This window comes from Rhinopithecus bieti, unplaced genomic scaffold (assembly GCF_001698545.2).
Source record: "Rhinopithecus bieti isolate Rb0 unplaced genomic scaffold, ASM169854v2 scaffold_9899, whole genome shotgun sequence".
NCBI classification, from domain to species: domain Eukaryota; kingdom Metazoa; phylum Chordata; class Mammalia; order Primates; family Cercopithecidae; genus Rhinopithecus; species Rhinopithecus bieti.
This window is the reverse complement of record NW_016806979.1, coordinates 4,678,579-4,703,544: the sequence shown is the minus strand read 5'-3', so window position 1 is coordinate 4,703,544 and position 24,966 is coordinate 4,678,579. Positions and strand designations below refer to the sequence as shown.

The 24,966-nt window shown below is 54.3% G+C and overlaps 2 protein-coding genes across 15 annotated transcripts in view; one reads left to right on the top strand and one right to left on the bottom strand.

Moving 5' to 3' along the window:
• Positions 1–6,667, top strand: part of PGS1 (phosphatidylglycerophosphate synthase 1) — a 51,667-nt gene extending 45,000 nt beyond the window's left edge. For 3 of the 10 annotated variants that reach the window (XM_017879385.1, XM_017879386.1, XM_017879377.1), the window contains exon 9: positions 2,047–3,193. In XM_017879385.1, the coding sequence (XP_017734874.1) occupies positions 2,047–2,189 (143 nt within the window). In that variant the 3' untranslated portion in view covers positions 2,190–3,193. Of the gene's footprint in view, positions 1–2,046; positions 3,194–3,832; positions 4,028–4,163; positions 5,384–6,429 lie in introns of those variants that run through there. The other 7 variants (XM_017879384.1, XM_017879379.1, XM_017879376.1 and 4 more) reach the window with 6 other exon arrangements.
• The window catches only part of DNAH17 (dynein axonemal heavy chain 17), a 155,876-nt gene continuing 137,080 nt past the window's right edge, over positions 6,171–24,966 (bottom strand). For 3 of the 5 annotated variants that reach the window (XM_017879372.1, XM_017879374.1, XM_017879373.1), the window contains 10 exons: positions 22,848–22,996; positions 20,607–20,734; positions 18,883–19,110; positions 14,947–15,138; positions 11,487–11,666; positions 10,900–11,082; positions 9,326–9,508; positions 8,848–8,991; positions 7,728–7,953; positions 6,250–6,611 (listed from right to left, as the gene is read on the bottom strand). In XM_017879372.1, the coding sequence (XP_017734861.1) occupies positions 6,364–6,611; positions 7,728–7,953; positions 8,848–8,991; positions 9,326–9,508; positions 10,900–11,082; positions 11,487–11,666; positions 14,947–15,138; positions 18,883–19,110; positions 20,607–20,734; positions 22,848–22,996 (1,861 nt within the window). In that variant the 3' untranslated portion in view covers positions 6,250–6,363. Of the gene's footprint in view, positions 6,612–7,727; positions 7,954–8,847; positions 8,992–9,325; positions 9,509–10,899; positions 11,083–11,486; positions 11,667–14,946; positions 15,139–18,882; positions 19,111–20,606; positions 20,735–22,847; positions 22,997–24,966 lie in introns of all 5 variants that reach the window. The other 2 variants (XM_017879371.1, XM_017879375.1) reach the window with 2 other exon arrangements.

The window sequence follows — 24,966 nt, the reverse complement described above, 5'->3', positions numbered from 1 at the left end:
GGCAGGGGATGGGGCAGGGGAAGTGAAGCCGGGGCCTGGCTTTCCCCAGCTCTTGATGGGAAAAGCCAAGGCCACATTCTGTAGGGTTCTGGAGTGTGGGGTGTCCCCTTCCTGTCACCCCTGGGATAGAGGAGTTGCCAGGGCTCACTCCCAGCCTCCTGAGCAGGGAGGGTGCTGTTTTGAGTGGCACAGGCCACCGCTGCTGCTGTCCTGTGGTTGGCACTGTGCTTCTGTGGTCATCACCCGTGGTCCTCATGACAAGGTGGATGTAGGTATGGCCCGGACGTTACCGAGGAGAGCGCTGGAGACTCAGTGGAGGAGAGAGGGCTAGAGTCACGGTGTGACTGTGTGAGCACTGCCAGGCACCCCACTGAGGAGAGAGCATTTGGAGGGTAGACTCTTATGAGAGAAGCTTCTCAGAGATCCCGAACACCATTTCAGGCAAAGCATATATAAATTTTTTTTTTTTTAATGGAGTCTTGCTGTCACCCAGGCTGGAGTGCAGTGGCGCGATCTCAGCTCACTGCAACCTCCGCCTCCCCGGTTCAAGTGAATCTCCTGCCTCAGCCTCCCGAGTAGCTGGGATTACAGGTGCATGCCACCACACCTGGCTAATGTTTGTATTTTTAGTAGAGATGGGGTTTCATCATGTTGGCCAGGCTGGTTTCGAACTCCTGACCTCAAGTGATCCACCCGCCTTGGCCTCCCAAAGGGCTGGGATTACAGGCATGAGCCATCACGCCTGGCAACATATATAAATGTTTTTAAACCTGTTTTAAAATATGAAATTAACAAGTGTTCACTATAAAAATTAAGAAAAGCGGAAAGAAACCCTTTCATGCAGGGAAAACCACTGAAGCAAGCCATTGTGGTGATTAGCTGCCTGCTTTCTGTGTACAGCACACGGAGAGGCAGAGCGTTAAGCATCAGATGACGATTCTGTTGTGGACGTGTATTTCGTGTCCAGCTTCCTCTGCCTGCCAATTCTGGGCACTTTCCCATAGGTAAACGTTCTTCTCATGGCAAAAACTGGTTTGTCGTACGAGTTGTTAGTAAGTTCGTGGTGAATGCTGGTTTGTCATATGAGTTGTTAGCAAGTTGGCTGTTGGACATTTAGGTGGTTTCCAGTTTTTCCCTGTTACAAATATTATGATAAATATCTGTATATAAAAATCTTAGTGCATAGTGATTTTCTTGTGGTAAACTCTTGCAAAGGGAGCTTTTTAAGATGCTTGATTCCTGTTGCCAGAGCTCACTCTAGAAGACGACTTGTCCCCCTTTCCCTCAGCACTAAGCATTCATCAGCGTGGGGGATAATGACATCACAAAACAGTTTTGTGCCAGTTTGATAGAAGAAAAACTATCTCATTTAAAAAATACCTCATTTAAATTTGCATTATCTCATTTAGTGAGGGTGAACATTTAAACTGTTTTTTCCACCAGTTGTATTTCTTCATCTCTAAATTGAAGAAATTTAGAGTCCTTTACATGTCTTGGTCTTAAAAAAGCCTTTTGGTTTGTTTTTTTGAGACAAGGTCTCACTTTGCCACCCAGGCTGGAATGCGGTGGCACCATCACGGCTCACTGCAGCTTTGACCTCCCAGGCGGAAACCATCGCCTGCCTCAGCCTCCCAAGTTGCTGGGACGACAGGCACCCACCACCACACCCAGCGAAGGTTTTAGATTTTTTTCATAGAGACGATGTCTTCCCTGTGTTGCCCAGGGTGGCCTCAAACTCCTGGGCTCAAGTGATCCTCCTGCCTCGCCTCCAAAAGTGTTGGGATTGTAGGCTTGAGCCACTGTGCCCAGCCCTTAAAAGTCTTTAGGAACACAGCTTCTTAGCTTTTCTGAGGAATGTGTCACAGTGGCAACCTGTAGGGCCTGGCCTTGCCTGCCACCAGAGCACCCTGGGAATCTCGGGGCCAGGTAGACATGGGAAGTCAGGATTTTCCAGGCTGGCCTGAGGGGCTGGGCTAGGGCCAGCCAGCCATGTGGTGTGGTGCTGGAGGGGACTCCTCACTGTTCCTGTCTGTTCCTCTTCCTCAGGAGCAAGAGCAGCTCTACCTGAGGTCAGGGGTGGTGTCCTCTGCCACCTTCGAGCAGCCGAGTCGCCAGGTGAAGCTGTGGGTGAAGATGGTGACTCCACTGATCAAGAACTTCTTCTGAGGACAGACAGGTGCTGTCTTTAGCATCGTCTCAGCACGGTTTTCCCGGGAGTTTACGGGTGGGGCAGGTGGTCGTTCTGACTCAACCAGAGCTCCCAGAGGACTCTTTGATCCCTTTCTCAGTTAAACACAGAGCAGCGTCTTCAGGGGTGTGGCAACTGTCCTCTAAAGGTAGAAGCTGAATGCTAAAGGCAGTCTGTTGACTTTCCATCAGGTACCCACTCCACTGAGTCTCCAGATGCCTGTGTTGGGGTCGGCAGTGGGCAACCCCTTCTGCTCTCCCTTCCCAGGGGGTCCTGAAGAGGCCCTGGGGCAAGGGCTCAGGGATGAGGGGGCACAAAGGCAGACTGAGCCCCTCCAAGCTGAGCATGCTGGTGCAGGTGATGTAGACGTGGGAGGAGGAGAGCACGGTTGCTCGTGAGAGTGGCTCTGGCTTGCTGCCCTGGCTAGCTGCAGCCCACAGGGTGGGGCGTCGGTGGAGCCAGATCTCGGCTGCTGCCTGGACGCCTCGCTGACATCCCTGTGCTGCGGTTATAGAGATGCGCCCTTCTAGACTCTGGAAGTTGAGTATCAGGACCCTCTCTGCCCACCCAGGAGGGGTCTGCCGCTTCACCAGAGGCACCAGTGGGGTCCCACAGTCACCTGAGGTACCCCTGGGTTGTCTTGACGCCTAGAGGTCCAGGCAGGGGGTGGCTGCCATTAAAGGTGGGGTCTTTGCTGGGTGACCCTCTTGTGTCCTGGATTCCTCTGGGCCTGGACTGCATTTCAGGTGGGGTCAGGCTCCCGAGGCCCCTGCGGCCCCTGCTCTTTGGGTCTGGATGTTGGGGGTAGCTCTGTTGCTTTGGATGATTGGGCCTTTGGATGGTGGCTTGTGGGGAGGGACGGTGAGGAGTCCAAGAGGAGCCAGGGCCCATGTGGCTGGCGCGTGCCCTAATGCTGGCGTCTCATGTGTGCAGCATGGGCTCCCTTAGTGCCTGCCACCTTAGTTCTCTGCTAAATCTCATTTTTAAAAAATGTGTAGTTTATCTTGCAACTTCTCCTAGTTATTTTAATTACTTTTAATTTTATTTGAATACTATGTGCAAATGTAGAGAGTAAAACAATACTGCGGCCATTTCCTGCCCTCCCTTCCCTCAGGCAGCCACTTTGGCTTGTTTCTTCTGATATGCACACGTGTCTATTTCTAAATAACGTGCATATCCTGTTATCTTCCCCCAAAATATATACTTAACCAAAAAAGCACCAGTGTCACTCCTAAAACAAAAATTACCAAGAATGTCTTAGTGTCATCAAATACCTAAATGGTGTTCACAATTCCAGTTGCCTTAATTTTTTCGATTGACTTGAAGTTCAGTTAAGGACTATACCTTGTGATTGTTTTTGCCCTAGCAATTTATGTTTTGAAGAATGAACTTTGTGTTGGATCTACTTAAAACATTTTTGTGTCACCTAGTAGCAGGGATTTCGAATACACGTCGTGTGTTTATAAAGCCAGCTCTCCACCCCCCCAATTCTCCAGGAGCAGCTTTCGTAACCTCATTGTCTGATCTCTTTAGCTTCAGGTGCTTGACCCTGGCACAGAGAGCAGCTTCCTGGGCTGCAGGGCATGGCAGCCTTTCCTTTCGTGGAGTGAGATTAGATTGAGTCTCTGTATTTTGCCTCTCTAGAAGCAGCTTCTTGCCTTTCCCTCCCGAGGGCTGGCAGCAGTCACTGTCACCCTTCATGGGGTCTGGTTGCATGGGCTCACCTGGTCTCAGACAAGGGCAGCTACAGCCCCCGCACCAGGCAGAACTGCAGTTTGAGTGGCTGGGGATAGATGGAGTGGCGGCCTGGCCACACTGCCCTGGGCAGCAGCACATCAGGTAACAGTTTGCCTTCAAACTAGTCATTACTATGTCTTGTGGGACAATTAGACTAGAGGAGCCAAAGGAATGTGCAGGGGCAGTGGGTTTCTGTTTGGAGAGAGGCTTTCGGTAAACAGAGTTCGCATTCCTCCAGATTCTGTGGGACCAGAGTAAACATCATTGTGCCACAGCCCGGCTGAAGCCATCTGCAGTGCTGTTCCCGCAGCGCACCACTGCTCCCTCTGTCTCGGCTAATGACCTTCGAGGCTGTCTGAGGCAGGTTCTCCCCGAGGAGCTCCCCTAGACCAAGGCTCCCTAACTCTGCAGAGCAACCACAGCAACAGAGAACAGTGGGTGGTTGCCGCCGCAGTCCTCCTGGCGTTCTAGGTGCACGGGGCTGTTGTGCTCCAGTCCCTGTGTTCCCCGTCGCTGGAGTGCAGCTTAAGTGCGAATCATCTCTTGGAAGGTTTAGAGATAATTTTGTCAACTACCCACGATGTATATGTGTGGAATAGATTACTCTTATTTCATGATTTAAAGGCAAAATGGAAAAACTTCACATTTTGTGGTTATCACCAGGGACTGAAGTGAGTTGCTTGGTGGCCCCTGGCAGCTTTATCTCCCCTGGTCACATGAAGGGCTGCAGTGACCCCTCCTGGCCAGCAGAGGTATTGGCCCAGCCAGGCTGGGGGAGGCTGAAACTGCCTCCTCTGCAGCCCCAAAGGGGCTGGATTCCTTCCTTGGGCGCCAGGAAGAGAGGATTTGAGGGATGTTTTTCTTCTCCCTCCGATAGCCCTACTGGGCCCTAAGATTGTTGTGAATCATTACCCTCAGAATTTGGATTTCCTAGATGCTTCTTAACCCATGATTTAGGTGAGTAAACTTGGAAAAATGTTTTTGCAAAACTTGATCCTCAAGCTGAACTTAGAAAGACATTCCTAGTGCGTGTGTTTGCCTTTTTTCCCCCTTTTGAGACAGGGTCTATTCTGTCACCCAGGCTGGAGTGCAGTGGCATGATCATGGCTTTCTGCATACTTGACCTCATGGGCTCAAGCGACCCTCCTGCTGCCTCAGCCTCCTGACTAGCCGGGACCACAGGCACATACAATATTCCCGGCTCAGTTTTTGTATTTTTGGCAGAGATGGTTTTGCCATGTTGTCCAGGCTGGTCTTAAAACACTCCTAGGCTCAAGTAATCCCGCCATCCTGGGGTTAGAAGTGTGAGCCGCTGCACCAGCCTGCTTTGCTTTGAAGCCTAAGAAACTTTGAGGGCCGGGCGCAGTGGTTCACATTTGTAATCCCAGCACTTTGGAAGGCCAAGGTCAGTGAATCACCTGAGGTCAGGAGTTTGAGACCAGCCTGGCCAACGTGGTGAAACCCTGTCTCTACTAAAAATACAAAAATTAGCTGGGTGTGGTGGTGGGTGCCTGTAGTCCCAGCTACTTGGGAGGTTGAGGCAGGAGAATCGCTTGAGCCCAGGAGGTGGAGGTTGCAGTGAGCCGAGATTGCATCATTGCACTCCAGCCTGGGCGACAAGAGTGAAACTCTTGTCTCCAAAAAAGAAAAAAAAAAAAATGTTGAGGACCCTATCTTGGTCCCCCTGGGATCTATCTTTTCTGGCGTTTACAGCTGCCTCCCCTCATCCCCCAGGTTGCTAGTTAATCCCCTCCCTTTGTGCCTGCACCCTGCTGCCGTAGCCAGCCTGGCCACCTCACTGCCGTGTCCTGCATCAGCACAGCCACAGAGTCCCACAGGCCCGGCTTGCTTGTGGGAACGGCTTGTTCTTCTAGACTCTGGGGGCGGGGGCTTGGGTGTGTTTCCTTACTTGTAAAAGGTCCTGTTGTTTTTGGGAGTGGGGAGTAATGGCAGATGAGACGTTGTGTGGAGGTGGCAGCTCCTGTTATGGGGTAACGCCCTGTCCCCTCATTGGCAGGTGGTTTGCATGTAGCATCAGGCCAGAGGGTGTGAGTGCCAAGCCTTCACCGCACATGCTGCTCGTGTTAAAAACAAACCCCACTGACCCCCCCCCCCCCAGGAAGTCAGGATTTGGGGTTTGCTTCCTGGAATGCTTGCCTCTGGCTGCTGGGAATTGGGGCCTTTCCCCAAAGCCTGAGCTAGGCCCTACGGTGGCCATCAGGCATAGGAGTCAGATGGGCACAGCTGAATGGCTCCACTGGCTTTAATCTGCCCCACCTCTTCCACGCCAACCTCCACCCTCTGGTTAGTTCAGATGTGCTTGGTTACAAAGCACCTTGATTATTTAAGAGAACAAAAGCAACCACCAGTTCCTGTAAAGTGAAGGGCTGAGTCGTGGTCCAGCCCCGGGGAGCGTGGGCTCTGAGGCGGGGGGGGAGCTAAACCTGCAGCAGCAGCGCCACGGCTGCCAGGACCCACTTCGCTGCCTTCTCCTTGGTCTTCAGGTTAAAAGTCCAGACGTAGGTGGGACCGCGGATGCGTGTTTTGTACACAGGACACTCATAGATGTTCTTGGTCTCCATGCGGTCCACAGGAATGGCCTTGATGAAGATGACAGGCATGGCTGGGGTCAGCTCCTTCAGCCGCGCTTCCGCGATGACTCCAGTTTGGGTGTCCCAGCGAGCGCCTGCAGGGACAGCATGGCTGAGGGCCGGGTGTGCGGCCAGTAAGGAAGGGAGGGGCCTCCACCCCAAAAGGCTTCAGGCCAGGTGCCACAGCAGGAAGCAGAGGCCTTCGTAGGTGATGGCGTGCATGTTGTAACTACCCCGTCTCGCTGGGCACAGGGAACCGCTCAGCTAAAGCCCTCGGGTTCCATCCGTTTAAATCTGTGGCTTTTTCAGAGCCTCATCTGTCAGCCTTAATGTCAGTGGCAGGAAATCATAACTCCAGCTAAAATTAAAGTTCCCTGATTCTTCATGTGTAATGTCTGCTCTATGTGTGCATACAGCTATGTATATAAATATTATTTGCCTTCAACCAGACTATTATTTCTACTCGCTCTGTTTAATGATGTTCTATTTCCTGTCTGAAATTGCAAAATAAACATGGAGAGCTTATCTTTGGTTGTGTAGGAAATGGGGCGCCTGAGCCATTGCCGGCCCAGCCCTGCCACTCCACAGGTAACAGGGTGATGTCAGCTGTTGAAGGGGACAGGTATGTGGTGGTGGCATTGCTGCCCAACTCAGAGGCGGGCTGAGGAGATGGCCGGCCTCGTTGTCCCGTCTGACCTCTTCTGTGTAGCAGCATAGGGGTGATGTGGGGGTAGATTTCTAACAGGTGCGCCAGCCTCGTTTCCCTTGAACCCTGTGCTCCAGGAGCCGCAGCAGCTGGGGAGCGGGTGGGACTGGGCCGGTCAGCCTGCCCTGGAGTCTCAGCGCAGCCACAAAACGCACTTCGGTCCTGGGCTCACTGCTCCACGGCAGGGAAAGCCTGAGCTTTTCAGTGCTTCTCATCAGGTGGGAGCCGCTCTCACACAAGCTCTGCTGTTTTCAGTAAAGCAGAGGCCAAGTGACTGGGGTGATTTTGGTCTCCTCCAGACCGCTGCACATTCCCTGAATCCCCTCAACCCTCTCTAGGGCCAGGGTGGCTCTGACCTGCAGGCTGGTGCCCCCTGAGAGCACCTCTCTCCTGCCTGCCCCCACAGCTCTGGAACAGCCTGTCTCTGCCAAGAGCTAGTTTTATCTCGTCTTGGCAAGTAGCACTGGCTCTGGAAGCTTCTGCAGACAGAAAGAACCCTCCTTACCTTCCATGAAGAGTCCATACACATAGGAGCCCTCTCGGGGGGGAGCAGTCACGTCCTCTCGGTTTTTCTTGGTCACCTCCACAGACAGACACATCTTGTCCAGCGGCCACTCGTTCTTCCTGGCCATGGACTGCATGATGGCCGTGAGGAACGACTGGGGGTTGAAGAAGCCAGCCAGCCACACGGTGGTGGGCAGGGCAAAGTCTGTTGTCCAGGCCTCGAGTTCCTGCAAGGACACACGAGCCACTGAAAGGAGAGGGCACAGGATGACATGGGAACGACAGGGCCTTGGCCATTCTGAGCAGGGTTCATGCCAGAACCTTCCATGGGCTACTCAGCGAGCTAGAAGTGCTGGACAGAGTAGGGGCCATGGAGCCCAGCCACCTGCCGTGACGCAACTTTGGTGTCTGCCCTTTTTTTTTTTTTTTTTTTGAGATGGAGTCTCGCTGTATCACCCAGGCTGGAGTGCAGTGGCGCAATCTTGGCTTACCACAACCTCCGCCTCCCGGGTTCGAGCGATTCTTCTGCCTCAGCCTCCTAAGTAGCTGAGATTACAGGTGCAGGCCATCATGCTTGGCTTATTTTTGTATTTTTAGTAGAGACGGGGTTTCACCATGTTGGCCAGGCTGGTCTTGAACTCCTGGCCTCAAGTGATCTGCCGGCCTTGATCTTCCAAAGTGCTGGGATTACAGACATGAGCCACCACGTCCAGCTGTTGTCTGCTCCATTTTAAACAAGGGAACAGGTAGAGAAGGGTCAGGAAGGGAATGGCTACCCATTTGTGGATAATTTAGGAGCCCAGAGAGGCTCTTGCCTTCATTGCCTCGCTCCTTATAGAGGGCAGCTTACCCTTTGAGGGTCGCTTGAGGAGGAGCTGATGGAAGCTGCTCTCTGTGGCCTGGCTTGTTTTCCTCCTTTGGGAGGAAGTGGCTGCACTGTCGGGGCGTGGGAGGGGATGGGCGGGGCGTGGGCTAGGCCCTTCTGGCCCTGGTCTGATGGAGGACAGGCCCCCAGGAGCCTCCTGGCCATGCTCCTGCAGGCTCTAGGGTGTGGGGTGTGCCGAGCCCTGGGCACTTAGTCCCTGAGTCTTAGGAAGCCTCTCAGAGAAAACCGCACTTACCCTGATGCGGAGCAGCAGGTCTGCGTACCAGGCCGCCAGGCCCATCATGGAGGGGTAGGCCCGGGCCACCCACGTATCAGGCACGGTGTCGTAGAAGAGAGCCGTGGACAGATCTTCCATGTCGGTCGTGATGGTCAGTTCTCCCTAGGAGACACACAGACGGAGCCCTGGGTTGGGGCCTGGGAGAGCACCAGCCCCAGTGCATGTCACGAGTTGTCAGCACAGTGTGGTTTTGTGCTGCGCCTCTCGAGACACCCTGCCTCTCGAGATACCCTGCATCAGGGCCGCGCAAGCGCTTCCTGCTAAGGAACTGTCTAGATGAGCTCCCGGGGCTGTTCTGGAACGGCCAGAACTCTGGAGAGGGAGCAGTACCATGCTGATCCCAGGGCCCGTGCTAGGCCTGGGTTGCCAGAGGCCTGGGTTTCTGCTGGTTTCGCCATCCAGCCACATCCTTGGGGCCTGGCTGACCCATGTTTACCTTCAGCCCTAGGTTCAGCTCCTTCAGTGAACGGCGCATTTCGTTGGTCAGGATGTTCATTCTTTCACATTCTTGAAAGGCGACTACCACGTAGGGGGTCTTTTCGGCTGCCTTTGCCATGATCTCAGCCATGTTGAAAGTCTCCGGAATCTTCTCCAGGATGTCGTCCAGCACGGCCTTCACCTGGAAGCCAGTCCCCAGATAGCCCGTCACTGCAAGCAGCCCGCCCCACCCGCTGCAGGGCCAGGGAACCTGCCCAAAATGTTCCCAGCCCCAAGTCCTGGAGAGGAGGGAGGAGGCAAGTGGGGTTGCCAGAAACGCAGGGTCGTGGGTGCAGCCACACCTTTGACAAGGGGAGGGGGACTTGGCCAGCAGCTCTGAATGTTCTGATCTCACTACAAGGCCCTGCAGCTGCGGCTGTGGGTGCCTCAGGCCACCTGGCCCAGTGCCTCAGACGTTTATTCCCATGCACCGGCCTCTGGTCAAATTTAGCCAGTGGTTGAGGGATTGTGACTTTGTCCTTTACATAGGCTTTCTGTAGGGACCATGCCGGTCAAACCCTGTTAAGGAGTGGCCCACACAGTGCAGTGGTCACCTGCACCACCATCTGTCAGTCAGTTTCCAATGTCAATCGTTAGACTAAGAAGGGTCTCACATGGAGAATTCAGTCTTTACTGGGAAGCCCAATGCTTGGCTAATACATAATAGAGCTTTTCCACATTCTATTAAGAAGTACAGGCCAGGTGCAGTGGCTCATGCCTGTAATCCCAGCACTTTGGGAGGCCGAGGCGGGTTGGTCACCTGAGATCAGGAGTTCAAGACCAGCCTGGCCAACATGGTGAAATCCTGTCTCTACCACAAATACAAAATTAGCCAGGCGTGGTGGCATGTGCCTGTAATCCCAGCTACTTGGGAGGCCGAGCCGGGAGAATCGCTTGAACCCGGGAGGCGGAGGCTGCAGTGAACCGAGATCACGCCATTGTACTCCAGCCTCGGAAACGAGAGCAAAACTCCGTCTCTTTTAAAAAAAAAAAAAAAAAGCGGAGGAGGTACCCAGGAGGCCGCACAGAGCTCCCCAGACAAGTGAGAATTTGTTCAGAGCACTGACATCCCTGAGCTCTAATACTGTGAGCAGCAAGAGGACCTGCCGTCGTGGCCCCTGAGCCACCCATCTTCCTGCTCTTGACCACCTTCCTGCACATCCGGCTGCCCTGCACAAGCTGCTACTGCTGTTGTGCTGGCCGGGCCAGGGCGGGGAATGGCTGGTGCCCTCCCTGGCACTCAGCTGGGGAAGCTGGAAGACTGTAGGGCGGAGGGCTGGGGCGCTCTCGGAGCCACATCCACACCCCTGAGGATCCCTTTTGTCTGGGCCCATGCCCTCACCCGAAGCTTGCAGCTGCCATGCCTGAGGACCTGCCCACCAGCCTGTGGGTCCCAACCCAGCGTTTCTGATACCCAAGCCCAAGGCTGGGGCAGGGTGTACCTCACCAGCAAGTTCCCCTGTACTGCCGCCCCGTCCCCGGTTCTAGATCCTCCCCCTTCCTCCTGCTTGGGAGCGGTTTTAAAGATCCTGCCTTCTCCTCGCGGGACACTCCTGTGCCTGCCCCTGAGTCCGTCTCTTTTGGCTGCATTTCCAGGACAGTGCGGAACAGCTTCTCTGAGGTGACCGTCAGAAAGCCAATCTCTGCGTTGGGGTGCAGGCCATATAGGTAGGGACTCTCAGGGGGCAGGTTCTCATCGATGTATTCGTGGTAACCCTAAAAAAGAGGGCAGTTTGTAAGCAGACACAAAGCTGTGCAGGCTGAAACCCATGTCCTGTTCTTTAAGCGTTCCTTGCCAGAACGTTCCACCCACGTCTTGCTCTCTGTACAGATCCCACTTGTTTCCCAGTCCCCTTTGTGGGCTGCCCCCTGTGCTCCCAGCGACATAAAGGAAAATTCCATTCCCCCTTCCCTGAGGCTGCATTTCTTTCTTTTTTTTTAATTAAAAAAAAAAAGTTTGTATTAGCCTTGTGCTTCTACGTGAGACACATTTCTCATCCTTTTATTTTGGTTGCCTGGGTTCTTACTCAGTTATTGATACTCCATTTGTGCTGCCAGGCTCTCACCGGGAGGCACGAGCCTTCATTACGTTAAGCTCCTGTTTATCTTGTCACCCTTACCTTGTAGTCCAGGTTGGGGGGGATCTGAAAGCCGGGGGCCAGCAGGACGTCTCCCTCCAGCATCTCTGTTCGGATGTATTCGGCCAGGTAGGTCCTGCACAGCCGACGGTCCCAATCATCTGTGATGTGGCCGCCATACATGATTTCACCAAAAAGGTAGCGGAGATCGTCCCAGGGCACCTGAGGAAGGATGACTGTGTGTAGGGAAAGATACGCCCCTGTGCCCCTTCTCTGCCATGAAAGAGGGTCAGGCTCAGGCAGGCAGGGTATGGGAACCCAGCCTTCGGTGCTGCGGCCTTCTCGCCCTCCAGGTCGGCCTCCTGGCCGTTTACCTTCAGGGTCGCCTGGCCCCAGGGCCACCTTTCTTCCCTGTCCCGCACCATCAGACACCAGTGTCCGGCCCCTTTGGGTTCTCTCACAAGGGGCTGTGCGGCACCTCCCTCCACCTTGGACAGCACTTCCGGAGGCGGTGCTCTCTGCACCTCCCGTGGGGCAGGTGTTTGCTGTGCTTCACTGTGCCTCAGAGGCCACAGGGCTGAAATGGAACTTGTTCCCTCTGCCTCTCCCGCTCTGTGTTACATTCGAGACTGCCCTTCATGGTCCAATTTCAACACAAGTGGTTTGATTCTGTGTGGCTCAAGGATTCACTCCAGTGCTGTCGATCTTTTGTCCACGAAGTCCCGTTAGTCACGTCTTCAGATGCATCTGGTGAGTCTCCAACCCTGTGGAAGTAGAGTCCTTCCTGGTTCTCATCCTTCTAGTAGCTCCCGTGCCTCCAGGGTCTTTGCAGTCACATAGAGGGTTTGAGCAAGTGACTTATCTGACCTAGGCTGCCTGGGCCTTAGGGAATGAAGACCAAACTCAGCAATATGGACCAGAGCACACGCCAGGCGACCACACGCCTCCCCGCTGCCGTTGCCACTGCCCTTCAGGCTTCCTTGCGGTCTCACGTCACACCTTCGCCCCGGAACACTCTTCCTTCTACAAAGCCTGGCTCATGGGCGTCCTTGCCATGAAGCCAGCCCTTGTTCCTCCCGCCTCCATGTGCCCAGTGTGGAGCCTCCTGCACAGCGCAGTTCAGCAGAAGGATGGTGGGAGCCACGGATCGAGGCCACAAATGTCATTTTAAGTTTTGTCACAACCACTTTACAAGAGGTAATTCCAACATGCAATTGGGATAAAAATAAGATAATTGACATTCGTTTTTGGTACCCAGCATGCGAAATCCTGCTGCTCACGGTCAGCTTCTCTCCAGTTCTGCACACCTGTTCTTTCCCTGAAGTCTGCAGCTCCTGAAGGGCGAGACAGATGTTTTCATAACATCACTTCCGCTGTGTGCTGCCCAGAAGAGCTGTCTTCAGATACCAGTGAGAGTTCATTGAATAAGAACCAGTTGATTAATCAATCATCTGATTTGGTCTCATGAGTTTATATACATATGTATATATTTTTTAGGTTGCTTATTTTTGAGATGGAGTCTCGCTCTGTTGCCCAGGCTGGAGTGCAGTGGCGCAGTCTCTGCTCACTGAAACCTCTGCCTCCGGGGTTCAAGCAATTCTGCTTCAGCTTCCTGAGTAGCTGGGATTACAGGCGCACATCACCACAGCCAGCTAATATTTTGGATTTTTAGTAGAGATGAGATTTCATTATGTTGCCCAGGCTGGTCTTGAACTCCTGACCTCAGGTGATCCGCCCGCCTCAGCCTCCCAAAGTGCTGGGATTACAGGTGTGAGCCACTGTGCCTGGCCCATATGTGTATGTGTTTTAGACAGGGTCTTGTCCCAGGCTGGAGTGCAGTGGTGCAAACATGGCTCACTGCAGCCTTGATCTGGGTTCAAGTGACCCTCCCACATCAGCCTCCCAAGTAACTGGGCCTACAGTCACTCACCACCATTCCAGACTCGTTTTTTTATTTTTCGTAGAGACAGGATCTTGCTGTGTTGGTCAGGCTGGTTTTGAACTCCTGGGCTCAAGCAGTCCTCCTGCCTCGGCCTCCCACAGTGCTGGGATTATAGACTTGGGCCACTGCACTTGGCTTGGGCCAGAGCAGGCTTTGAACATTTCCCCCCTGGTGCCAGCACTGTTTCTCACGTCAGAGGGGCAGGTGTTTAACCACCCAGGCCCTGGGAGTGCTCCAACCCCAAGGCCTCATGCAGGTAGTGGCCCCACGCAGGTAGTGGCCCCACGCAGCAGCCCCCCATGCTGCTGAGTGCCGCTTTCTTCCCATCTCCCTCCCAGTCTGTAAGAGGGCGCCCCGGCCTTGCTGTCTCAGAGCCAGGGTCCATATTGCTATTGATTTGGAGGCTGAGAGTGAGGAGGAGGACCCAGGGTTTATAGGGGTGTGCACTGCCTTCTGCCTTGGGCCTTCTGGGCAAGGGGCTCCTGGGCCTGTGCCAGGCTTAGCCTGAGTCAAAGCTTCGTAAGAACCACGTGTGGTGGGCACTGCTGCACTCTCCAGTTTATGGATGGGGCCGAGTCTTAGGAGACTGTAGATGGGGCTGCAGGGCCTAGTGGCGTATGTGCTGCTTACAGAGGACCCCCATCCAGTGAATAGCAGGTCTGGGATTCATACGCTACCGTCTGGTCCCCAACCTGTGCCCTCCCTGCTGTGTACCTTGCTCTGTGCCCCAACCTGCTGTGCCTCCTGCTGCAGACCGTTTCCGGAGGATGTGCGCCTTTCTGCTCAGTCCTCTGTGGAGTCTGCATGCGCCTTTATGCATTCTCATAATGGACACAGTACTCCCTTCTATCCAGGGAGGTTTTCTGCCCGTCCTGCTCCAAACCTGGGTTCTCTCCAGACACTGACAGAGCAATGGTGAGGCCTGCAGCCCAGGAAGCCCTGCTTGTCCTCCCCACCAAGTCCCAGCTCACACCCTGGGGTGCCAGGATTCTGGGGGAATCCCCGCCCAGGTGCAAGAGGGACAGGTAGCGTGGAGTGTGCCAACAAGCAGAAGCGGCTCCTGCAGGAGGTGGGGGCGAAGGACTGACCATTGTTACATCAGGCTGGAGAGAGCACAGATGGTGCTGCCTTTCAAGCTCTCTTTGGTTTGTGAAACCTACTTGATGTCTTTTTTTTTTTTTGAGATGGAGTCTCGCTGTCACCCAGGCTCGAGTGCAGTGGTGCGATCTCGGCTCACTGCAACCTCTGCCTCCCGAGTTCACGCCATTCTCCTGCCTCAGCCTCCCGAGTAGCTGGGACTACAGGTGCCCGACACCACGCCCGGCTAATTTTTTGTATTTTTAGTAGAGACAGGGTTTCACCGTGTTAACCAGGATGGTCTCGATCTCCTGACATCGTGATCCGCCCACCTCGGCCTCCCAAACTGCTGGGATTATAGGCGTGAGCCACCGTGCCCGGCCTACTTGATGTCTTTTAAGCCTAAGACAAAGACCAAAAGGGGAGGGAGGGAAGGAGGGAGGGAGGGATATGTTCAAGCACAGGGCCCACTCAGCCCCTCACCTTGGGGTTGGCCTCCAGGTAGTTGTAGAGCACGTTGATGGAGATGGTGAGGTCCCCGTTGTTGAAGGGGTATGACCGGTTCCAGCCCTGGGCGCCGAACTTGCGCCTCTCTGCCACCACTGCGTGGAAGTAGCACAGGGCAAAGAGGATGCACTTGAACTCCATCTCCTTGGTGCACATCTCCAGGGTGTCCTGTGGGGCACACGCTCCAGTCAGGTGTTACGGAGAGGTAGAAGTTTACACAGAAGTGCCCCTGAGGGTGACTAGCGTCCCGCCCCTGCCAGATGCTCTGCTGGGGTGGGGGCGGTGGGGGGACAAAGCTGTGGGCCGAGCGGGTCTCTATCAGACCAGCTGCAGGGAAAGCTGGGCTGTCATGACTGAGTACGATTTTCTTTCTTTCAGAAAGGTTTTTTTTTTTTTTTTTTTTTTTTGAGGTGGAGTCTTGCTCTGTTGCCCAGGCTGGAGTGCAGTGGCCGGATCTCAGCTCACTGCAAGCTCCGCCTCCCGGGTTCACGCCATTCTTCTGCCTCAGCCTCCCGAGTAGCTGGGACTACAGGCGCCCATCTTGCCCGGCTAGTTTTTTGTATTTTTTAGTACAGACGGGGTTTCACCGTGTTAGCCAGGATGGTCTCGATCTGCTGACCTCGTGATCCGCTCGTCTCGGCCTCCCAAAGTCCTGGGATTACAGGCTTGAGCCACAGCGCCCGGCCCAGAAAAGCTGTTTTATCCCTTTCAAGTACTTATTACAAGTTGAATTATTGATACTGCTTCCTGATAAGATCTTCCCAAATCCTGGACGTTTCGGGACTACTTTAATAAGAAAGAATGTTCCTTTGTAATTATCAACATTCCTCATCACTTACGCACAGTATCCCAAACTCTAAAAACACCTGGTAAAGTTCCATCAGGATAGGGAATGGAATAGAGGATGGGGGATGGGATGGGGGGATGGGGTCGAGTCGTTTCTTAAACCTTTTTTATCTAGCTCCAGGGAAAGGCCAGCTGAGCCCCATTTGTGACTCCTAGGTCTCTGGCTTTGTGCGCTTTTACTCGTAAACCTTTGCTATGTAGTGACTCCTGAACACACAGAGGCTTCTTGAAACCAAGCTGTGCTCCACCTGCTCTGCTCAGCGGCTGGGAGTACCTCCGGGGCCAGGCACTCTGGGGGGGGCGCAGGCACAGTGGCCGAGGCTCCCGCTGGGGAGGGACAGATAAATGCCAGGGGAAGTGCCCTGGGTGGACCAAGAGTGGGGCCCTGTCCTGGGCGTCATAGAAAGCCTGGCACAGGCCCCTCTGGCAACATGGACAAGAAGGGGAACAGCTGGAGTTCTATCACCTGAGTATCCCCTCCTGGGTGCCTGGGATGGAGACGGTGGGCCCAGGAGACTGGCCTGGCCAGTGCCTTTCAGACCTCAGCTCCCTGGGGAGGGCGCTGGCAGTGAACACTTGGAGAGCCAGAGTGACACCAGCAAATGGGAGACCTCACCAGCCCGCAAGGACAAGGGAAGGCCTGGTGGGTGTCACCGTCTGTCCATCCTCCAGAGTCCATCCGATCGGGTGCTTTTCACCAGCTTGCCCGCACTCAGGTCTGTGGCATCATGGACATGCAGGTTCCACCCGCCACCACTTCTTCCCCTGGGCCCTTGTTCTCAGAGGCCCACAACCCCTCAGAGGCAACTGGTCCCTGAACTTGTGAAAGGTTTCCTTACCCGCAGGTCTCAGCTGTCACTCCCTGGCCACCCACCTCCCCAGCCAGAGATGGGATGAGGCGCCACTCCATGTGCTGGCTGGCAGGGCTCCATGCTGGCTGGAAGTGAAGGCCCAGTCCTTGCCTAAGTGCCCCGATCCCTGTCACTGACTGACACTTTGCAAAATACAATAAAATGGAACACCAAAGGAAAACCGCCCCCGTGCTTGGATTCGCAGCGGTGTCGGGTCGCTGCCAAGTTGGCTAAGTGCCTCCTGGGTTTCTGCGTTGATCTCGTACAGACTGGCAGAAACCGTTCCAGGACCGGTGCTGACCTCAGGGCCGCTGTGAGCTGCATGGCCCCACAGCACCGTGTGCGTGCCCCACAGCACCATGTGCACTCTACAGCACTCATCACACTAGGGTGTGCACCCCACAGCACTCATCACACTAGGGTGCTGCTTCCAAGACGTATCCTCACGCCCCTCAGCAGGGTGCAGGCCAAGGCGGGAGGTGCGTGGTATTGATTGATTGGTTAATGGAATGGGGGACCCATTTTAAACATTTGTTTTTCTGCTTTTTCTTTTACTTTCACACTTGGACAAGGGTGTATCCTTTAAAAGCTGGTGGAAATTGTTAGTGGGTGACTCCAATATTTCCATATAAGTACTTTTTAAAAATGTATCAGGCATGGACGGCACGCATTCATGGACCGATGAAACACCCCATAGGTAGATCTTTGTTAGGGGTTATAGAAGAATACAGGGTGTCGGCCGGGCACGGTGGCTCGTGCCTATAATCCCAGCTATTTAGGAGGCCAAGGCAGGTGGATCACCTGAGGTCAGGAGTTTGAGGCCAGCCTGGCCAACATGGTGAAACCCCATCTCTACTAACAATACAAACAAACTAGCCAGGCATAGTGATGGGTGCCTGTAATCCCAGCTACTTGGGAGGCTGAGGCAGGAGAATTGCTTGAACCCAGGAGGCAGAGGTTTCAGTGAGCCAAGGTCACGCCCTTTCACCCTAGCCTGGGCAACAAGAGTGGGACTCCGTCTCAAAAAAAAAAAAAGAAGAAGAATACAGGGTGTCAAACCTCAAAAAGGTTTTAGGCTCCACTTGGGAGATCAAGTTTGTGCACAGAAAAAGTTGAAGACAGAGAAAATGCTGAGGTGCCAAAAGGAGAAATATCGACATGAGGACCTGCAGACAGGAGCACCCCTGAGGACAAGAGTGGCCAGGATTTGGGAGCCCAAGGCAGGTGGATCACCTGAGATCAGGAGTTTGAGATCAGCCTGGCCAACATGGCAAAACCCCGTCTCTACTAGAAATACACAAATTAGCTGGGTGTGGTGGTGCATGCAAGTAATCCCAGCTACTCGGGAGTCTGAGGCACAAGAATTGCTTGAACCTGGGAGGTGGAGGTTGCAGTGAGTCGAGATAGCACCACTGCACTCCAGCCTGGGTGACAGAGTGAGACTCCATCTCAAAAACAAACAAAAACCGCAGCCAGGAAGGCTGTGGAGAAGGTGGCATTTGAGGGAAGCCTTGAGGTCTCTGAGGGAAGAGTCAGTGAGGTCAGACCCCAGGCAGATGCACAAGTGGGATCCCAGCCAAGGAGGGTCCTCGAGTCCCAGGTGCCAGGCAGGCCAGGCCTTCCCCCTCCGCCCCAGAGGCAGCCAGCGGCCGCTGCAGCTGAGTAGGAGCCAGGCTCCCTAGTCGGCTGCGTTTTGGCAGCTGTTCCTGCTGATGGTGGATCAGAGGGGTTGAAGGTAAGGAAACCCAGTCATGCGTCCAGAGCCCCAGCAAGTACAGCGTCCCCATCTTCCCTGGTTACCCACAGCCTCCAGCAGTGGGACTCCGTACTTCCAGGAAAGCTGACCAACCTCCAGGGAGGTTGACTCCCCACGGAGCTTGGCCCCAATTCCAAGGACCAGTCATGACGTGTTCCATGCTCTTCAAGCACAATGGACAGCATCTACCAGCCTTCATTTGCAGGTTCATAGAACTGATTAAAAACTATGTGTTTCTGCATCTAAAGCTTTAAGTAATAAATGTGCCACAGCACCTGAAATGATTTGCATGTTTCTGCCTTTTAGGAATATGTTGATTTTGACTGAGAGGGGTGTGTGGACAGGGGAAACCCAGAGGGGAGGTGTCCCCAGAGTTCAGAGTGGTCCTCGGGGCCCCAAGGGATGGATGCCAGGCCCTGGCATGGGATGGTGAGGCAGCCCGAGCAGGCATGGCCTTACCTGGGTGAACAGGTCCAGGGCCTTGTGCAGGTTGGCATGCATGCCCGTGGGGGGTTCGTTGGTGATCTTGATGGCATTCTCCAGGATGCCCTGGGGGATGATGTGGGTCTCGGGGCTGGGGGCAGGCTCCGCGCTGATGAACACCCGGTAATCCTCATGGCTACCCGTGCTGTAGCGCTCCAGCTTCTTGTCCAGCGTCCCCAGCCACCGGGCCACCAGGTGGATGTTCTGCAGCCAAGACCAGAGGCTGGTTACATGCTTTCCCCGGCCCCGAGCCCACAAGGACAGGCAGGCACGTGGCTGTGTTCCCTGGTGAGGGCAGGGCTCTTCTGCCAGGACCCCACACTTGCCTCGTGCTGGCACTGCCCCACCCCCCACCAGTCCACCCTAACCAGGTGCTGGGCATGCCAGGATGTCTTCAGTGAAGGAACTGAGGCCCCAGAATTGATTTTTGTGTTCAATGAATTGGAAACCTCCAGCCTTATGGTGAGTCCTTTGTGTCCTCCCTGGCATAAGGCTGAGATTCTGTGGTCCCCACCCCTCCTCTTGAAGCCGAGGGCTTCCCACCGGGGCCAGGCTTAGCCCTGTGGATTGAGGTCAACACACACTGTAAGACCTGTGGAAGCCGGGACAGGCCCAGAGGCGCTCGAGGACAAGCGGTAGTGAGGAGGGGTCTTGGGCGGGCTCCAGGGCTGAGGAGGGGCGGTCGTGCTAGGGTTTAACCAAAAGTGCAGAGAGCATCTCCTGGGCGCTCTGGGCTTTGCTGCCTGCCCCAAGCGAGTAGGAGGAGGAGGGATGCTTTTGTCAACCCAGCATTTGTTGTTTATTTTTTTATTTTTTTGAAACGGAGTCTCTCTCTGTCGCCCAGGCTGGAGTGCAGTGGCACGATCTTGGCTCACTGCAACCTCTGCCTCCCGGGTTCAAGCGATTTTCCTGCCTCAGCCTCCTGAGTAGCTGGGATTACAGGCGTGCACCACCATGCTTGGCTAATTTTTGTATTTTTAGTAGAGACGGGGTTTTGCCATGTTGGTGAGGCTGGTCTCCAACTCCTGACCTCAGGTGATCTGTCTGCCTCGGCCTCCCAAAGTGCTGGGATTACAGGTGTGAGCCACTGTGCCCGACCATTTGTTGTTTAAATAATCTCTGTTTGGGGTAGTCTCGTATAAAGTCCAGCTTCCCTCTCACCGTTGAATCCACACTTTCCTCTGGGCAGTCATGGTGCCCCACATCACCCGGCTGACCCCAGCAGAGCCGACACTGGGGGTGCCTCCTCCTTCAGTGGTATTAGGATTTCCACCCACATTTCTGAATGCAAACTATACATCCTGGTTCCTGCCGGGCCTTCTGGCCCATCCCCACGGTCGCCTCAGTGCGGGGAGCCCTTACCCCGCAGTGCTGGGCGCCCTTGCCCCGCAGTGCTGGGAGCCTGTGCCCCGCAGTGCTGGGCCCCTTACCCCGCGGTGCTGGGCGCCCTTACCCCGCGGTGCTGGGCGCCCTTACCCCGCGGTGCTGGGCCCCTTACCCCGCGGTGCTGGGCCCCTTACCCCGCGGTGCTGGGCGCCCTTACCCCGCGGTGCTGGGCGCCCTTACCCCGCGGTGCTGGGCCCCTTACCCCGCGGTGCTGGGCCCCTTACCCCGCGGTGCTGGGCGCCCTTACCCCGCGGTGCTGGGCCCCTTACCCCGCGGTGCTGGGCCCTTACCCCGCGGTGCTGGGCCCCTCGTACCTGCAGAATGACCCAGTGTCCTGTCTCTGCAGCCACATCCAGAGCGTCCTCGGCCACCACTTCTTGTCCCTGCCCCAGGGACACATTATGGAGTTTTCCATTGTCTATGGTAAACCCTAGTTTTTTTCCTAAAGAAAAACAGGAAAAAACACCAGGTAATTAAACGACACGGTTCAGACTCTGTGATGTGCAGCCAGGAACTCCACATGCCTCCCTCATTCAGGTGAAATACACATAACCTAAAACTTGCCGTTTAAAAACCATCCTAAAGCGTACAATGCACTGACGTTCAGTGTATTCACAATGCTGTGCAATCATCCATTCGGTTCTAGAACATTGTCATGGCCCAAGAGGTGGTCCCCACACCCGTTAGACAGTCACTCCCAATCTCTCCTCCAGGAGCCCCTCATCTACAGTCTCCTTTGTGTCTCCATGGATTTACCCATTCTGGATATTTCATATCAAGGGAACTACACAATATGAGGCCTTTGTGTCTGACCTCTTTCCCTAAGCATAGTGTTTTTGAGGTCCATCCATGTTGTAGCATGTATCAGTACTTCTTTTTTTTTTTTTCTGAGACGGAGTCTTACTCCGTCGCCCAGGTTGGAGTGCGGTGGCGCCATCTCAGCTCACTGCAAGCTCCACCCTCCAGGTTCAAGTGATTCTTCTGTCTCAGCCTCCCGAGTAGCTGGGACTACAGGCGGCCACCACCACACCTGGCTAGTGTTGATATTTTTAGTGTGGGGGGGGCGGTTTTCACCATATTGGCTAGGCTGGTCTCGAACTCCTGAACTCAGGCAATCCACCTGCCTTGGCCTCCCAAAGTGCTGCGATTACAGGTGTGAGCCACTGCGCTTGGCCTCACTTTTTTTTGAGACAGGGTCTCACCCGTCACCCGGCCTGAACTCCACTTCCCAAGCTCAAGTGATCCTTATGCCTTGGCCTCCAGGGTAGCTGGGACCACAGGCATGCACCACTATGCCCAGCTAATTTATAAAATTCTCTGTAGAGACAAGGTCTCCCTATGTTGACCAGGCTCATCTTGAACTCCTGGACTCAGGTGATCCTCCTGTCTCAGCCTCCCAAAGTTCTGGGACTACAGCTGTGAGCCACTGCACTTGGCCTACTTCATGCTTTTTGGAGACAGGGTCTTACTTGGTCACTCAGGCTGGAGTGCAGTGGCTTGATCGTGGCTCACTGTAGCCTCAACCTTTTGGGCTCCAGTGATCCTCCCACCTCAGCCTCCCGACTTACTGGAACCACAGGCGTGTACCACCATAGCTGGCTACATTTTTTTGTACGTTTTATAGAGACGGGGTTTTGCCATGTTGCCAAGGCTGGTCTTGAACTCCTGTGATCAAGCGATCCACCCACCCTGGCCTCCCAAAGTGCTGGGATACAGGTGTGAGCTACAGCGCCCAGCCTGCTTCACTCTTTTTTAATCGAGGGATACTATTCCACCGTATAGATCCACCACATTCTGTTGATCCACTTATCTACTCATCAGTTAATGGACATTTGGGTCATTTCTGCCTTTTGGCTATTATGAATGAAGATTTGTGTAGAGCATTTGCTTGGACACAAATTTAAATTTCCAGTTCTTTTGGGTGTATACCCAGGAGTGGAATTGCTGGGTCATGTGCTAATTCTATACGTAACTTGCTGAGAAACCACCAGACTGTTTTCCATAGCAGCGGCCCCATTTTACATCCTCCCAGCAACCTACAAGGGTCGCAGTTCTTAGGGTCCTGACAACACGTGTTATTTTCCTGTTCTTGATCTTCGCCATCCTACAGGCATGAAGTGGTGTCTTGGGTGTGAAGCGGCATCTTGGGTGTGAAGTGGCGTCTCATGTACTTTTGGCATGCATTTCCCTCGTGCCTGGTGATGCCAACAACACTCCGTCTTTTTTTTTTTTTGGAGACAGAGTCTTGCTCTGTACCCCAGGCTGGAGTGCAGTGGCTTGATCTTGGCTCACTGCAAGCTCCACCTCTCAGGTTCATGCCATTCTCCTGCCTCAGCCTCCCGAGTAGCTGCGATTATAGGCGCCTGCCATCACGCCTGGCTAATTTTTTATATTTTTAGTAGAGATGGGGTTTCATTGTGTTAGCCAGATGGTCTCGACCTCTGACCTCATGATCCGCCCATCTCAGCCTCCCAAAGTGCTGGGATTTCAGGCCTGAGCCACCCTGCCTGGCCAATACTTCATCTTTGAGAACATCACTTGACTGCTGCACTTACCCAGGGCTTCCACGTCTTTCAAGGGGTCCACCCCGGGGGAGAGGATGAAGAATATTGGCGTGGAGGGGCTGCTCTCCTCGTAGGACTTAGAAAACTCAACACTCCGGCCTTCCACGAACTTGCTGCCCATCTTTTCCTCCACGAAGTTCCTAGGGGTGGAGTGCATCAGAGGCAGTGGGACCTGAGGCTCTGGGCCAGGGCAGGGGCATTGGGGTGGGCTCTGGTCCAGGCAGGAGGGCCCTTTTTGGTGGACTTTCTTCAGCAGGACAAGGCCCGTGGCAGGAGAGCAGAGTCTTTACTGGGCTTTCCTTTCTGCGAAGGATTGGCCTTGTTTGCCCCGGGCACCCTTTCTTTCCCGAGGGGTCCCGCACTGTGCTCCTCCGTGGAGCAGTCTAAGCAGGTGCAGGGAGAGGCCAGCTTGGAAGGCACCCAGGGTCAACTGCGGGGGGCGGGGGGCGGGGGGCTGAGAAGGAAGGAAGTTTGGATTAGAGCAAAGCTTTAGTGAGCCTAAACAAGTCAAAGAAAAAAGCAACTTCAGATGATAATAAACACCTGTCTCTACAAAAGCCCCAGACTCTTTCTAACATGACCCCTATAAGTCTGGGGTCAGTCGGGGTCTCTGCTAATCGTCCCATGGAGGACCTAGTGATGTTCCCGTGATCTTTGGATCAGGTGTCGGCCTTTCTCCTGTGATCACAGAGGGCTGAGCTTACAGTATGTGGAATGAATGAATCACCTGAGCTAAGATTAGTAAACTTGCCAGGTGCGGTGGCTCACACCTGTAATCCCAGCACTTTGGGAGGCCAAGGTAGGGGGATCACTTGAATTTAGGAGTTCGAGACCAGCCTGACCAATGTGATGAAATCCTGTCCCTACTAAAAACACAAAAATGAGCCAGGTATGGTGGCACAGGCCTGTAATTCCAGCCACTCAGGAGGCTGAGGCAGGAGAATCGCTGGAACCCGGGAGGCAGAGGTTGCAGTGAGGTGAGATGGCACCACTGCACTCTAGCCTGGGCAAGAGAGCGAGACTCCATCTCAAAAAAAAAAAAAATTTTTTTTGGTAAGATTTTAGTGGCCAGCTGGTCTCTGAAAGGAGGAGCAATGGCCGCATCCCCAGGGGTGAGAACTGCTCATCCCTGGGCAGGTGAACACCTGAATGTTCGAGAGTCTGGGTCGACTTTCAGAAGGGTCTGCTCACATTCAGGCCACCCAACGCACATCAGCTCCTCTGGTTCAACCAGGAGTCAGCCGGCTAGTGCCTCTCCATGCCCTTGGGACTTTCTGGGGACACCTGGAGCTGCTATTCCTTTCCCTGCTCTGGCCTTTGCTGGCTTCTGTCTGGTGTCCTGAACTAGGGCCAGCCTCAGGCAAGGATGGGGAGGAGTTGCTCCTCCTGAAGGCCCCCAATTCTATTCAGGCCTCTGGAATGGACTCAGACCCCAGATGCTGTGATCCTTGTCTCGGAAGGAACTTCCAGAACATATGAAGCCCTGCCCCTAGGCAGGAATGACTCTGGATCACCTTTGCTAATTAGCTGCCCAGGCCAAATGGTCATTGGCTATGGATGAATTAATGACACAGAAGCATGCATGCTGGGTTCCAGTCAGGCCTCACCACCTCTGACATGGTGGCCTTGACAAAGGAGTGCTGGAGCCGGCTGGTGACAGCTTGCAGCAGACCCGGGCAGCTTGCAGCCGGCCACAGAGGGAGCACTTACACCATGGAAACTGGCACGTGCTGCACGTTTCAGGGTTTGTGTTGCGCACCCGGGGGTGGTCTGGCCTGGCCTCCCAGTGCCTGTGACCTGTGAGTGTGGAAGTGGAAGTGCTCCCACGGCTGTCAATGCCTCCAACAGTGCCTGACACGAGACACCCTTGGCCAGTGCTGGCTTTGTTATTAGCCACGTCTATTTCAATCTTCTTGCTTTTAAGCGACCCCCTCCCTATGTAATTAGGGCAGTAAATCTGCTTTGCTCCACATCATAGAAATGTGAAACATGTCAGAGCTGAGGGATGATCGGGGCTCACGGGTGTTTGGGATGGTCCAGGCCACCGCAGAGCACACAGATGCTTCCGCAGTGGGTGGCTGTTTCCTTCTTTTAGGTGGCCAGAGTGCAG